The sequence below is a fragment of the Taudactylus pleione genome, unplaced genomic scaffold (assembly GCF_031769625.1).
Source record: "Taudactylus pleione unplaced genomic scaffold, aTauple2 ptg000659l, whole genome shotgun sequence".
Classification (NCBI taxonomy): Eukaryota; Metazoa; Chordata; class Amphibia; order Anura; family Myobatrachidae; genus Taudactylus; species Taudactylus pleione.
This window is the reverse complement of record NW_028285061.1, coordinates 2,881,140-2,897,933: the sequence shown is the minus strand read 5'-3', so window position 1 is coordinate 2,897,933 and position 16,794 is coordinate 2,881,140. Positions and strand designations below refer to the sequence as shown.

General features: G+C 41.0%; 1 protein-coding gene across 1 annotated transcript in view; it reads right to left on the bottom strand.

Moving 5' to 3' along the window:
• Positions 1-16,794, bottom strand: part of SVIL (supervillin) — a 275,366-nt gene that overhangs the window by 137,123 nt on the left and 121,449 nt on the right. The window contains exons 3-7 of the mRNA XM_088455534.1: positions 12,575-12,666; positions 10,898-10,955; positions 10,684-10,814; positions 9,210-9,834; positions 742-822 (exon numbers count right to left, since the gene is read on the bottom strand). Of these exons, the coding sequence (XP_088311660.1) occupies positions 742-822; positions 9,210-9,834; positions 10,684-10,814; positions 10,898-10,955; positions 12,575-12,666 (987 nt within the window). The remainder of the gene's footprint in view (positions 1-741; positions 823-9,209; positions 9,835-10,683; positions 10,815-10,897; positions 10,956-12,574; positions 12,667-16,794) is intronic.

The following is a 16,794-nucleotide window of genomic DNA, read 5'->3' as shown; positions in this document are numbered from 1 at the left end:
CTGAACTGTTCTTTTAGCGCCTACCTTGTCTCAGATACTATTTTAAATACACTTCCCATACCTGTCCCACATCATTTAACTCATTATTGAGCTCTACAGAAACTCACCTGAAAACTGCCATGTCTTTATTGTCTAAATTATGCTACTTAAATCCCTTTAAGTGCGTGATCATTTAACAGGAAAGGGTGCATCAGAGTCACTGCACTGTGTCCCGACATAATAAAGATTTTCCCTGACCTATTCTACTGCTCAGGAGGCTGCGCGCACACGAAAACACAAATTTCCTCAGAAAAAGCAATGCGTGTTTGGAATTGAATGCAATCTGCGGTTTTAGTTCGCCACCGGAACGGCTCACACCTAACTGAATTGATATGAAACCACCTCTATATAAACTTATACAAAATGTTTCCTCCTCAGAGACGTTTGTACTCTTTGAAACATTGACTTTTAAATCAGCTGAAACAGTGCAAGCCAACAAAACATGTTATAATGGTGATTAGCGAAGATAAAAACAATAAGTTAGATATCTGTTTAGTCTTCATCTGATATGCAATCTGGCCAATTAGTTGTGCTATAGGTATGTGATAGAAGAAACACACAAGAACAGGTGCGTACGTGATGATTCAGGCCTTTTCTGTGGTTAAGAGATGAAAGACGTGGTTACATTTGGAAAAGGTTATAATTTGTGGATCAGCAACCGAATTATGTAAGAATTAGCCACAAAACCACAAGCTCTGGTACCTGGAAGGCCAGCTGATGAGAGACGCAGTGTCCCCATCGGAATCTTTCTGAAGGAACCATTCTGGTTTCTGCTTCCCTGCACTGTCGCATAAAAGACAGAACCTTAAAAATGTCCTAGTAACACAAATTTAGTGCATTCTATGACAAGTAAATAATACACAGCTTATGTTCTAATCCTAAAAAGCATTAGAGCAGGTGTTGTAAAATTTATATAACTATTTGTTGGCAAGAACACATGACTGGCCACAATAGGATAGCTGTTTATAAGAGATAACTTTCCTCATTTCCCCTTATGTCACTGGAGAGGTTGGGACTGAAGACAGCTTTATAATTTATCACAAAACAAAAACAGAACACATGCACAAAACACAGACAAACAGAGAGAGAGAGAGCAGATGGATAGCTGGCTGATAATGGACACCCAATTTATCAGTCAGCAACCACTGATGCCATACCACATATTTGAGACCAGGACCAATAAAAGCCTGGGCGCACAACACAAGATACCAAAGGCAGTGAATGAAGCTTAGATGCTATTGGAAAATAGAAGAAGCCAATGAAGAAGTGTATCAACCAACAGGTATCCCAAAAGTTAGGGGCCAGTGGCCCATATAATAGGAACTCATAACACCAATGTATAAATGGAGTATTAACAAATGGTGCATATTATTTTCTTAACTTACAGTTAGCATGGAGTTTGTATGTTCTACATGTTTTTGCGTGTTATTTCCTCCAATGGTCTCAGGAGCTGAGCCCACGCTACCATTTGTCTCACGTCTGGTACTCTTCATCAACCTTGGATGTAGGCTATTTGCTCCTTGTTTCTGTGCATAGACATATCTGTAACCGGTGCAAGGTGAGCAGTGTACACGGCACCTTGGTTCACAAGGGCCCTACACTTTGCATTTTGCACCCAAAGACTATACTTACCTCTCTGTCAACATGGCAGAAATCACCGGCAAACTAGAACAGGGGTAGCCATCTCTGGTCCTCGAGAGCTACCAACAGTGCATGTTTTCCATGTCTCTTCACAGAATCACAAGTGAACTAATTAGCTCCACCTGATGATCTTTTCAAGTGTGTTAGTAAGTAATGACTACACCTGTGTACTGGAAAACGTGAACTGTAAAGCTGGCCACACACTAGACCCACTTACATCCAACTTGTTGATTGGTTAGAATGAAAATCTGGTAAGGTATGGGAGTAACTGATGATCTATTTGCTCCTAAATGCCAGAAAACAGATGAAAATGGTTGTTCAGACAAGTTTTTTAAATGTTTGATCTAAACAATTTGTTCAAACAACAGTTATGGTCCATTTTCCAGCGTTTGGGAGCAAATTATGTCCGCCCAATCCCCGCAGCTGCATGTGTACGGGCAGTCGTAGACACTTGCCGATGGACAGATATGTCTGTAGATATATCTGTCCATCCGTTGTGCAGCACAGCCAATGCGATATGCCTGTGAACGATGTTGCTCACAGACATATCGCTGGTACACACTAGCCGACGGGCACCAGATATATTGGCTGATCAATTGATTGGCCAAAATATCGGCCAGTGTGTACCCAGCTCTACTGACTAATATCCCAGATCTTCTGTAACAGTGTCATATCAATCTCTACTGGGTTTTTAGAAGTACTGCCCTTATTTCTTGTGTGTAGTTAAAAAACCCAGTTTATGTCCATCTATACAAAACTCCCTCTCCAATGCACTCTTCTTCTAACAAAAAGATTCCTGGAGTCGACCCAACAAGACGATGAGCTGTAAAGAAAAATTCCCATATTCCTCAGCAACCAAACATCTGCTTTCAATTTCAAAACTGCGATGAATAATGGCAACTTTCCTATAGTTACCTGGAAACCTGTTTTCCTACAATGGCTAGTGCAAAACAAAAGCGCGTGGATGTGGTGGAAAAGGGGGGAAAAAAAAAAAACCCAATGAACATGGACTCTAAACCAATAATCTGTAACTGGAAGCGTTGATGGCACAGTTATTGAATTCAGCACTACAATGTGCAGTTTTTACATGTATCATTCCCCCATACATTCTCTAATTCAACAGGATGGAAAAGTGACTTTGGACCTGATTCAGAGATGTATACTAACCCGATGGTTAGCGAACATCTCCGATGGTTTTGGGTCTGCGCACGCACAGGACCAATTCTACGCATGTGCAGAACGGCTTCTGCTATCTCACTCGCAGACCCCGCCCAAGCCGTAGCATGCTGTGGCATTTGGGGGGGCGGAGCGGGGGGTGTCGCTCCAGTTTGTCAGGATGGATGTGGCCAGGGTCTGCGTCAGTCGATGCAGATTTTCTGGCCTTGCAAATGCCATGACCCTGCCAGGCTGTGGTAAGCAGGGCTGGCTCTAGGGGTGTTCGACCAGTGCGGTCTCACAAGGGCGCCACCCGTAGACGGCAGCACCCCTCCCCAGCATCCCGATTTCAGTGGGACAGTACTGTCCCGCTGTTCCACCCGTGGGCCGAAGTGGCCAGCGGGTGGTCAAATCGGGAGGCTGGGGACCCCCACCGCTGCAGCTGTGCAGCGGTGCCGGAGCCCCAGAGAGTGAATGGATGCCGCGCGCATGCTTCACTGACGGGAGAGGGCTGGGGGAAGCCCAGCCAGTGATGGAGTGCTGGGCTTTATCCCCAGCCTGACCTTATTTGGAGGCGTGCCATGCGGGCACGCCTCCAAATAACGTCACACAGGGGGCCAGGCCCCAAATTCGGACATGCGCGGCTTAGACCGCCCGTGATGCTAGGGCGCCTTTTCGAGGGCTGGCACAGGGTGCTCAGAACCCTGGTGCCAGCCCTGGTGGTAAGCTTCAGCTACTGCACCCTGGCCAAAAGAGCAATGGGGTCACGATGTTGATCCCAGGCTGGGATCGCAGATGCAGCAAGGTGGTGTCCGGTTTCTACAGACACCTCCTGCTGCATTTGCATTTGATATGGACAGAATTGCACAGCTGCTTGTATGCGGCTCTACAAATCCATCCATCTCCGAATCAGACGCTTAATGTCTCCAGCTGCACAGGTCTAGCTAAGCATTAATTACGTTGTACTTATGAGGCCTTCCATTTTGTTTGGTTTTTAATCCAGGCATGCTGATTCAGAACATGTTTCATTGTACACCCTTTTTGTACCTGTATCGGACTTAACCGAACACTTAACAAACAACAGCTGCGCGTTAGGTAATTGTATTGTGGTCACCGGACTGCTTAAAATTACACAAACTATGAAATAGAACACGACCTGTTTGAACACTGAACTTCATAGTGGTTGCTGACTTGGGAGAGGCAGCGTACTGTGAGGATTTATAATGCTTTACCTCCCTTAGAGTCTTTCCAAAGTTTGCAGAGGTAGTTTAAGCTTCCAATAAACATCCAAGGTTTCAGATTTCCCAAATTGTATAAATACACAGCAGATTGACTAGTTCTATCCAGAATATAAAGTATCTTCCCACGCAAGAGTCATTAGCAAAAATAGTACTAGTTTCCATAGAACCACAAAACAAACCAGGACATAAACAAGAGTCCCAAACAGCTTGCAATCTAGTAGTGACAATGATGGTAAAGAGACACTTCTGACCTAAAGGAAAGAAATGACTTAAAAGGATCATCAGATTATTCTATTGAAAATGTACCACTGACACCGGGCCACTGTATATAACTCATTAACACCACAATTAGATGGTGTACTTTCTCTTACATCTTAAGACTCTGCTCACAAAGTGGTCTGTAAAATTAAAAATCTATTAAATTATAAATAAAAAAATAATAAAGTTTTGTACCAACAGTGATTAAATAGTTTCTTTGTGGAGTACATCCCAGTTTCTCATATACATATACAGGCAAGAGGGGAAAATGGCTTGGATTTACAACATTAAGGAACATATGGTTTCTATTAAAATACCATCTGACAACCACTTGTTAAATATTAACATATGGGTTCCTATCCTACTTTACAGTCATTCTGACCTGGCTACATGTGATATAATAAGTTTCAAGATCCCAAAACGGACAAGGTAAACAATGAATATCTATTTATCCTTTATACTGTACCAGTCCTGTTGCATGCACTGAGCTGCCCAGTGGGTACATGCCTCCAGGTATATGGCAGTCCCACAGGTAACTGATCCTGCAGTTGACCTATCTGAATATCACTATAGGAAAGCAAAATATTTTGCCTGACAAAATATAAATTAAAAGTACATAGTGTAATACATAAGTGGTGTTAACTGATGTATAATATATCTTCTTTGTTAACCTCTGACATCACTAGTCAAAGATCTCATCATTCACTAAGGTTCACAGACTGAACACTGCTTTTACCTTCTCTCCTTCATGTCTGTCTCTTTGAATTAGCCTCATCCACACATTATTACATTAAATACTCACAGTGACATCATCACTGCACCTGGTCCTTCCCAGCCCATCACCCATGTATTATCAGGTCACAGACCGATCTCACAAGACACAGCTGTGTGACCAACAATTATAAAAATATACACATACATAATTAAACATAGAACACAAACAAAAAAAGACCCCATTATTTAGCACAATAGTAATTGAAATACTTAGACATTTGAATCCATTTGAATAAAAGTACTAAACGTATTAGAAGGAAATAAAGCACCTGTGAGAATAGAAGTGATAATAGAAGTCAAGGTATCGGAATATATTAAAACTTACAATATATCTTTTTATATCTGTTTATTTGAAAAATGTCTGTGTTATAAAGGAATAATGCTCCCACTACTGTACATTATCACGGATAGCAGAAGTCACCCCAGACTTGTTACCTGTATAAAAACAACAGATTCATGCCTTTATATGGTCATATAATTGACTAGTGACATCTAACATTCATATATGTACAGATAGAGCAATGGCGCTATGGACAATTAGGGGCGCCATGTAAGTAAATAATAATTTAGATGATACGTTTTCCCATATATACTCTACAGCATGGAGAGCATTATATAACTATTTTTAAACCAGTCTTGTGATGCATTATTTAAGATATCCAATTATGTGAAAAAAAAGTCACATGCATTTTAAGTGATTCCAGAATCTACAACACAGGTTTTGAAAAAATTTGAGTGGCACACATGGCAACTAGAAGATAGAAACTGCCCGCTCCTGGTCCACATATGTTTTCTGCCATGGCTGCAGGCATTATATGAATAGGACAAGCCTCTTCCTGCAGGGGTTCCAGCCACTGGTGAGACAGTCTAGCAATGCATCAGAATGAATGAGCAGCACTCCGATCACTGCCAGACTACCATTCACAGAGGGCAGAGCTCTTAAGCTGGCCACACACTAGACCAACTTACATCCAACCAGCCAACTTGTTGATTGGTTGGAATGAAAATCTGGTAACGTATGGGAGTAAATGATGATCAGCAATTGGCTCCTAAATGCTAGAAAACAGATGAAAGTGGTCGTTTAGACAAGTTTGTTAAATGTTTGATCTAAACCATTTGTTCAAGCAACAGTTTTGGTCCATTTTCCAGCGTTTGGGAGCAAATTGCTGATGGTATTCCTTACCAGATTTTCATTCCAACCAATCAACTAGTTGGCTGGTTGGACAGATAATCGTTAGATGTGTGGCCAGCTTTAGGGATCTATTTACTAAGCTTTGGATGGAGCAAAAAGCAGACGGAGATAAAGTACCAACCAACCTGCTCCTGTCATTTTTTAAACACCTGTGACATGGTAGTTAGGAGCTGATTGGCTGGTACTTTCTCTGTTCACTTTATCTCCTTACAAGACTTAGTAAATAGACCTCAAATTCTTGCGAAGAGACATGATAAAAGTCTAGCACCACACAAGGCTTGTTTCTGCTGTCTATCCAACCCCGAGAGCCCCAACGAGGCAGCCGAAGTAGAAAAACTAATCAAAGAAATGACATAAGATGCTATAAGATATCTTAGGGTGTTCTTACACATTCTTAGAAGTTGGAAATATTTCTATTTCAGGGATTTCAATGAAAAGTTTTTAAATCTCAAACAAACTGTAGTTTAAGGCTACTGTCAACCAATAGAATTGGTGAATAATGCAGCTGTGGATGAAGGCTCCTTCAAACAGTACATTTCTATTTAACTTCTACGATGCCAAGGAGGCATTACAGTGGGTAGATTTGTTAACGAACTGGCTTCACGCTACTGGATGGCAGCAAGAACGGCAGACATTACCAGAAATGGTACAGATATTTAGTGATATGCAACAAGAGAGAACTGGAACTTAAAGAAGCAGATAAAGAACAAAAACAGAAATACATGGAAAAAGGGGCTTCTATTTTTTGCCTGGTAATAATTTACTGCACTTCATTTCAATGTGTATTTCTAATACTCCTGATCATTGAGTAATACAAACATGGGGCTTCCTACATAAATCAATTCAGCCTAATGCACAGTCACAGTTCACAAGGCCACATTCAAAGGTTTTAGTCAGGCATGGCCAAACTGTGGCTTTCCAGCTGTTGTGAAACTACAAGTTCCAGCATGCTTAATCAGCTGATCAGTAGGAGGGTATGTTGGTACTGATGTAGTTTTACAACAGCCACATGTTGGCCAGGCCTGGCTTTAGTTTTAATCACTATCTCAGCACTGAACATATTATGATGTTTAGTTCTATAGCTTAGTTTATAAGTTCCAATCGCCGAAGTACATAAGCTGCGCGTCTAAGTGATGGGTAAATAAAATGGTTTACAGGTAGGAGCTAAGTCAATAGTTAATCAAAATATACACTTTTCAGCAGACAAGACTCTTTTAGGGGATGTCATGCAGGCGCTTTTCCAGCTAGAAAAAGTGTGCAGTATCTCCAGAACTTAAATCGCTTCCATGTGGCAGGGGAAGAGCATTATCCATTTACTTTGATATGACAGCATGGAACGATTTTAAAGTTATGATAGCTAGCACCCAGTGGCGGATCCAGGGGGGGCAATAAGGGCGATCGCCCCCCGTAAAACACAGCCCCAGCTCTGCCCACCCACTGTATCTGCACAGCAGTGCAGATGTGGGAGAGCAGAGCCAAGCATGGTTAAGCTGCGGGCGGTAGCCAAGACCAGCCCATGGCAGTCAAAAGCACAAGCAGGCAGGCAGTCAGCTGTTAGCCCGGGGCACCCACGCTGGCCAGAGAAGCGGGAGGAGTGACATGGGATTTGTAATTTATCTTATACTGCTCACACTCTGACCAGGAAAAGATAAACTACAAATCCCATGAGGCATTGCCAGCAGCATGAAAAGTCTGCAAAGTTGCTACATTAGAGCCTGGGCACTGGCATGCCTTGTCTCCTGGAGTCCTGGTTGGTAACATAGATGGATGAAAGTTCCTGGTGAAGCTCCTGCAGCCTGGCACACTGGTCAGTAACCCAGCTTATAGAGAGGAGAGCAGCACTGTCACACTGTATGCTGTGTGCGTATCTAAAAGCAGTGCTGCTAAATTGCTAATAGCTCCAGCATGGCTTTTGTTGTTGTGCTTGGAGAGAAAAACAGCCTGTCACATTTGGAGGCCTTTTTTATTACTGTTAACCCCTGGCTGGATAATTGAATTGCATGTCAAGCTGCATCCTCCTCCATTCACAATAGTGTTGTGGACATACTTTACTAGTATACCTGTGTCCATGCTATTACATACATATAGCATACCTCCCAACTTTTCATCCTCCCAAGGAGGGACAGGTCGCGCGCCGGAGGTGCGCAGACGAAAAGGGGGGGTGTCTTATGAAAAAGGGACGGAGTCTACTAAAACCAGGGCGGAACCTCGCAGCTTCCCCCATTTTCGTCACTATGGGGGCATGCCCAGCACTCTCCGAGCTGCTGGGCAGCCCCCAGGCAGTGCTAACGCATGAGAACAGATGCCGTGCGCATGTCCACGGCATCTGTTCTCCTCCTGCACACCCGCTGCTCTGCTATGCAGAACTGAATGCGTAATTGGATGTTAGGAGTTACAAAGCATTTACCGTCTTTGCACTCAGTTCCTAATAAAGCTTCTGTATGTGTGCGGTGGTACACAGTACAGCCTTGCATAAAAAGATGTAAAAAACGGAAATCTAATAAATGTACACATTATTGCGGTATTTCAGTTTCACAATTAATCATCAAAATCTGGTTGTTGAACAAGTAAATTATTTTGAGGACTAGACTAGGAATCTGACATTAGAACAAGTCTGATGACTATCGAGTATGAAAAATTAACAGCATGCACTTAAGAGGATCCAATCTCGCTAGGAGAGCACACGAGACGAGAACAATATTAAAAGGCCATGTCCACTGAATAATTCAATCACCATCCCCCAAGCAGAACTGTAGGGAACCCATGCCAGACATCTAAACAGCAACAAAGTAACATAATATTGAAAGGTATCTAAATTCACCTAGCTTTCACCTAATATTGTGGTTCTAGAACTGCAAACACTCTTTTATGGACATATGTTTATCTTTGTACACTAGATTCTTGCTTACCCTTGTCTTGTGTCCGTCTGCTGCTGCTCAGTAGAAAAGTAAGTAGGGGACGAAGATGGTTTTGGAGAGGTCTGAGATGCACGTCGAGGAAACTTTGGTGACCGTGGTGAATCTCCAGAAATATTTCCTTGTCCTGACGCAGAAAAGGAAGCTGTGCTATCCATCTGTGAGATCCCACAAAACTGGTTGTTATCCAGGTTGTGTAGAGCATCTCTGGCAGACAAGTTTTCGTTAATGTCATGCTTAACGTCAGTGGAACGAACCCTCCTCAGCTCCCTGCTCTCTGCCCGATATAAGTAATCAGAGCCGTTATCTTTCGTTTCATTATCTTCAAAAACTGACTTCTTTTCCGAAGTATCGCTGTCATTCCTTGTCCGTGTATACCTGGACTGATATTCTGAATCTGCTTCAGAGTCCATAGGGAGTCCATATTTCTCGGCCAACTGACGTCTACGTTCTGCTTTGTACCGAGCTATCCTGTCTGCTTTGGATTCCTGTTCATGTACATCCATGTGTCCCGGAAGACTAGCGGTCTCAGATTGATTATCCACGGGCTGTGAATGACACCTTAATCTAGAATGTGTCTCTATTGAAGAGTCTGAAGCATCGTCATTATTTTCATGACCTAGATCAAAAATCACATACATGTTACATAAGCATATTCTACAAAGGGTAACAAAAATCTTTATGGAGTTTTACTAGGTGAATAAAACGTTCACCATCAGTTCAGATGAGTGAACATCACAAATTGCACTTAACCAAATGCAGATTGGCAAAAATAATGTTGCTCTTATTATGCTTCAATAAGTTATATCCCAGCGTCATAAATGTGCAAACAAGTTAAGCAAAAACAGTTAACTGTAGCATTACATCGTTGGATGATGAAATGAGACTGGCACAAAGTGAGTGACTTTGTACGAATCATGGACTTGTATATAAGTCCATAGTGCATAACGACTGAGCACAGACCTATGCTGGCACAAGGAGAATCAGAATTCTCTACTACAGTATTCAAATTAAGATTTACTTTCAAGTGGGTCTTTCAACAGAAATAAGAAGATCTGTTATCCAACTACATCTAATATTTTAATCCCTGCTTCTAAAGCAGCTGTCAAACCTTAAAAGTCTACTCCTGGTCTTGCCATACAATAAGGATGAGGTAAAAGGTTTTAAAAATAGGCTGCATTTACATTGATGTGACAGTTTAGCTCTGAAACTTGTATATGGGAATCAGGCAGATGTTCTCGATTTCAACATACGCATATATGCAATATGCATGACGATGAATAGTTATATGTAGTTTATATATAAAGATGACGACAACATTCATTAAGAGCTCAGCAACCAAGCCAACAAAAGATAACCATTGCCATAATTTGATCACATAGCAGAAGTATGTTCCAAAGGAGGAAAAATAATAATAAAAACATTTTCATTTAAAAGCGGTATACATTTTTTTTTGGGTGGTTCTTACCTATATGGGGATTATAAGCATCTGTGGCTCGCATATATCTTGGGGTGTCTTCCTCAAGCAATCGGTTCTGTAACATTATTGGGGGGGCTTCATTTTCAATGCCTTCCAATCGCCTGGCAATTCTCTCCTTTCTAGAACAGGAGAAGTTAATCAAGCCTGTAACCTTTCCCATCAGATACAAAGGAATGTCCCCTGCCAAGCACACAGCACCTACCTCTTCATCTCCGAGGTGACTTTCCTGCTGGGCTCAAAGAGTTTTCTTAATTCTGAAACTAAACAGAAAGCAAAACTTTATTACACACAGAACACAAGTCATATGGCTTCCCCCCCGCCCCCCCAAAGAAAAATTAGCTTATTAAATGTAATCCCTGCGCATTGAAAACAAAATTTGTATTAACTGGGGATGTACCAAATAGACGTTCCTCACAAAAACTTAGTTTAAAGTTTACATACTGATTTTAAGCGATTTAGAATGTAAGCTCTCACGAGCAGGGACCTCTTCCCTCATGTGCTTCTCTTTACATTTTCTTCTACTCTTTACTCCCCATAAGGGCACCTAACACGTGACTGCTAACTCCTTGCTGCTTATTGTGAGTGTTTTAATCGCTATTGCAGCAATGCATATAAATTGTGTCCTTGTCCTGCACCGTAATGTACTGTAAGTTACTTGTTTCTTGTTCACTTATTAGTTCTATGTACTATGTAAGGCGCTGCGGAACACTTGTGGCGCCATATAAATAAAGGATAATAATAATAATAATAATACAGTAAGAATGGCCTTAATGATTAAAGTAGGTCAGATATTTAATGTTTTGGAACAATTACTACTATAACTGCAGATGTTAATACCATTTGCTCATCCCAACCCTATGGATTAATTTATTCAAACTGCTAAAAGATTCGGCCAAAACTTGCACTGAATCTGTAAAAAGCAGGAACAGTTAGGAATTATTACAAGGTCTGTTTTGTATTTTGTACAGGTCAGTTAATGCCATCTTTTTGGTACTACTGTACAAGCCGATAAGAAAGACTTGAGGGCGAAAACCTTGATCCCCCCACGTATATGACATACACCGTTCCGGTTTCTCCAAGCCGCCTGTTCCATTCAATATATCTTTATCAGATATTAAAAACAAATACTGCATTGTCTGGTAACAGGTTATGATACGAAGATAAACAAAGGTGAACAAATGCAGGGTGTTTGCAAATTACAGACAGGACACTTTCCTGTATCAGTTCAAGAGTAAAATTAGAGGTTTGGGGGGGGGGGGGGGGGGGGGGAAACTACTTTCTCACTATATTTTTTTCATGACTCCTTTAAAGAAGCAGTATAGGAAAATTAAATCGAAAATGGGACTATGGTGCCTCCAATACAAATAAACTATGCAGCTTTACCCACAGTAGTGCTTTACTGGGGGAAAAAACAGAAGGGGAATATTACCATATTGTATTGTGAGCTACCATCATTTCAACAAAGGAACTAATAAAATATTTAACTTTGATCCAACTTTTTAATTCAAACCTGTAAAACCTTGCAGCAAGAGACACGTGAGCAACAACTGGGAACAGTAACTCCGTATGTCTTTATACTAACTAGGAAATAAACTATACACAGGGATAGGAGACTCTTCCAGGTTTCCATATCTCAGAGTTTCCATGACGTGTGTCGTCACTGTAATATTAACCTGCTGGCACAGCACCAGGCACCAGCTCCAACCTTTACATAATAACCAAGTAATAAGGCATTATTATGGTGGTAGATGTATGACAATTACATTTATTCTCTTTTAGACCATTAAATGATATACATGTACATCTAAAGTACGCTATAAACTGGTCTGTCCGTCTTTAGAAGAAACATTCTACATTATACATAACAGAACTTCCCTACCTTTAGGAAGCACAGCAAATATATGCGCATCAATGTCTTTTGAGCCTTTTTCCAAATCTCCCAGGACTCCACAGCCAAAATTACTCTGAAAACTAATTTAAGGAAAAATAAATTATTCTGTAATATATATATTTTTTTTTTTTTCAAAGTCTGTAAATTGCAAAAAAAAATTTTTTTCCAGGAATGCTGTTTGAGAAATAGATTGAAGTGATTAGCAAAGATGTACAGTTATATTGTAATCTCATGCATATAATTAGCAGCTGTATTTGATTTTAGCCTGTAGGTGGCAGCGTTGCTATTGAGTTATGTCATGACCAACCTACTGATTAGGTGGCAATTGTTACCTACTCAAAAGTTAAGATTCAACATAGTATAGTAGTAATAAGGAATAACAACAAAACACATACCCAAAACGCTAAAGAGTTTCAAGGAGATAATGTAAAGTCTCACAATATGCATTTGAGGTACATGTCCCTTTACAGTATACTGTAATTAGAGATTGTATATACAGGTCTCAGAAGGGAGATGCACAAGGCCATGTATAGTGTACATATATTACAACAGTGCTGAACCAGGTTTGTTAGCTGTATTAGTTGGATATCATATAAATACACATTTGCAGGTCACAATTAGTTATATTATTTAAAACATACATAATAAAATAATTGATTATAATTGAAAACCATAAAAACTAAAATAAGGTGAATAATTGTTTAATTTTTATAAAAACACTAGAAGGAAATTCTTGTAAAATTATTGGATGATTAGGAGCAACGTAACTGTAAAGAAATGTAAACAGTAAAATTGCCCAGGATCTCCTGACACTGAGGGGGAACCTCCAAGCGGCCTGGCACACAGCAAGCTCGGAAACTTGCACAGATAAGTGATTCTAGGCTAATGTGGGGTTTAGGAATGTGCGTTGGAAGAGGATGAAACCCGATAAAATGCCCTTTTGCTCAGAAAGGAAATGGCTTTGGCTTGTACTTTCAATGCTCTTGGGAATCTGTGACCACACACACTATATCCACTGCTTACTCATCAAACGAAGAGTGGAAACTGAAGGGAAAAAAACAAAAAACTGCAACGTGAAGAGGAAAAAACTTTTGTTCAGAAAGCCATTGTAAAGTCACAAGATTACATCATTTGAGAGAATGTTCACCAGAAATTACTATACCCAACATTCTTCTACCACTTGGCTGGCTGTAGCGTCTGTTACTATGCACCGCCGGCCATGACAACCTCTGAGAAATACATGGTAACCAGGTTCAGACACAGTTTTTAGATAAATGCTCCCCCTCAAGTCATAATGCATCTTGGTGACCAGAGTAGGTATGATTTGTAGTCAACCATTGTTTCTGCTTTCATGGAAAGCACAAAAGTGGTGGTGGAAAATAGACTGAGGATGGAATTCAATCGTTGTTTGGCCGCTCAATCGGCAAACAACTCTGTCAAGTGGCCAAAGAACAATTGAGTGCTCAGATGTCTGCTAGCACCCTCCTGAGGTGGCGAGCAGAAATCTGCGAAAAGTTGACTGTTTGGGCACCCTAACCAGGACTTTGCACGGGTTTAGCCTCTTTACATGGCTAAACCCGATGCATGTGGGCGCGACAAACGCAATAAGTAATGCAGTCACGCAAAACTATTTAATTGCTCAGGTGGCCATTACTTATCGCTGCCCAAAATAAAACAATTAGTATGTTATGATTTCATTATTGATTTTGGGAAAGCCATTATCTATAGATTTTATTTTTTTATTTTTCAAGGCTATGCAACATCGGGACTTTATAAGGAAATCTAGAATTAAAAATGGAATGGGAAAAAAAAAAAAAAAGCTTTCAAAATAGTTTGAAAACTGGCAAGTAAATCTAAAAACAAAACAAAACAAAAAAAGTCAAAACATAGCATAGAAATAATTAATCCTATTCAAAGCACATGGTTAACTTAGAACATGCAAATCCAACAGTCACCAGCCTAATTTTATATTTGCAAAACGATCTGATCCCTTATGTATATTTACAGTCTGCAGGCACATTGCTCATTGCAATCAGCTGAATCAGCCTCAAACTCTGTCACTACATATAGTTAAAGATACTGTATTTTGAGGACAAGAGTAACTATAGCCAGAGGAGTCCATGCCAGAAGTATGGGGTCCTGCACCACAGTGGCATCCCAGAGGTAAAAAACTAATTTGAAATCATAACATATGTATTCAGGCAATTCTAGGATTCTGAAAAATAATAAAAAGACTCAATAAAATTTGTATGAAACTGTACATGCCAGACTGCTGCAAATGCAATTATTATTGCACCCTATTGAATGCAGATATTATAGAGTGTATATGATCACAGTCTTGTTTTGAAAACATTTCTATTACGCTCCTTAGTCATTCACAAAACAGGAGCACTTGCATGTATTGGAAAATAACGGCTACTGGCCAAGTATGCAAGAGAAGCTATACTGGAAAACAGTAAGTGGCACTGTATCATAATGTGTCTCCTTGTTAATCTTCCATGTTAGTAACTTTATGCACTGGTTATAGTTTATCAGTGTACGCTGCAACAGGTTATGGTTCCAGAAAAAGCACAACAGAAGAATAGTGTTCCAGCTGGGCTCTTTTAGCAGAGGGTACGATTTAAAAAAAAGGCAAAGCGCACCTAGCCCTTATTGTGGTGCTCTGCTGAAACAGCCTGCCTGGTGCCATCCCCACCCATGGGTCACAGTGTCCCACAGGGTGGACAAGTTGCGGTGCAACGCTCACCATTGGTGCATAGATTCCGTGCATCTGCATGAAATCTATTCACAATGAGGTGAGAGCTTGGGTGCAGACCAGCATGTCCGTAAGTGCTGGGCATGCTCCAAGAGTAATAAAAAGGGGGCACATGTTTAAGATGAACCCCCTGTTTTTGTGACCACACGAGTGCCCTTTTTACAGTCCGGGCCCTGCCTCGCATCCAGTGGCGTAACGTGTGTATGTGTAGGGGGGTCATTGAGCAGACCACATGCCCTGAGCGCCGACGTGGGGGGGGGGGGGGAGGCGCGCCGCCGGCCGCGGTCCAGGACATTGGTTTTAAGTCACCGTAGTGAACTAGACAGTAACAAACACCGCTGCCAGCGCGAGTGTACTACCCAGCCGCAGTGTGTTTGTTTTGGCAGTCAATGAGAGTCAAACAGACTCTCATTGGCTGCTGCACCCACGGCCGGAGCTCCACCTTCCGGCTCCCGCAGTGGGTAATGGGACAGACGTCATGACGTCTCTCCTATTGTGCAGAGTGGGCCGGGAGGACGGAGGAGCGGACAGCAGCGGGTGCGGCAGGAGCGAGGATTCAGGCAAGTGGTTTTTTTTTTGTGTGTGTGTGTCTTTGTCCTATATATGTAAGGGGAACTAGCACGCGTTTCTCTTTGCTCAATGACAGCTTTATCAAAAGGTAATGTTGGACTGGTATTGGGACCCTCTTTATACAGGCTTCCTAAGATAGCTGCTGATTAGCAGCTGTTGTGCATTCACAAGTTTAACATACAGTACATACTAATAAACAGTATCATACAGTACATACTAATAAACAGTATCATACAGTACATACTAATAAACAGTATCATACAGTACATACTAATAAACAGTATCATACAGTCACCAACATAAACAGTTGAAGGCAGACCCATCTATATGGAATCCAAAATAATATAAGTATATTAAGTATATTAAGTAAGAAGTCACGATGTGATGCTGACCTGCCGCTCGTTACATGGGGCAGGGGAAAGTGACGCGGCAGGTGGGTGGCATTCAATACACAGTCAGTATTGGCCGCAGATGACTCCAATCTAGTCACGTGATGTAAATAAACACCACGTAGACTGGATAGAGTACCGTGGTGTGACAGAGTATAACTGTCAGGGAATCTGCACAAGGTAAATCTTCGAGAGAGATAGAAATATTTTATATATTTTATTTATATATATATATATATATATATATATACACACACACACATATATATATATATATATATATATATACACATATATCTCAATTGCACAGTAGAGAGAATATTTTTAGCGTAATTATCCTATTCTTTCCATTAACCTCTGACGACTACACATATATAGAAAGGAGAAAATCTATTCAAGATAAGGGATACCAAGTGTATGATACTTATGACCTATGTCCAAAACAGAGGAATACAGCTAAATGGATGATTATCTAGACCAGGGGTCTTCAAACT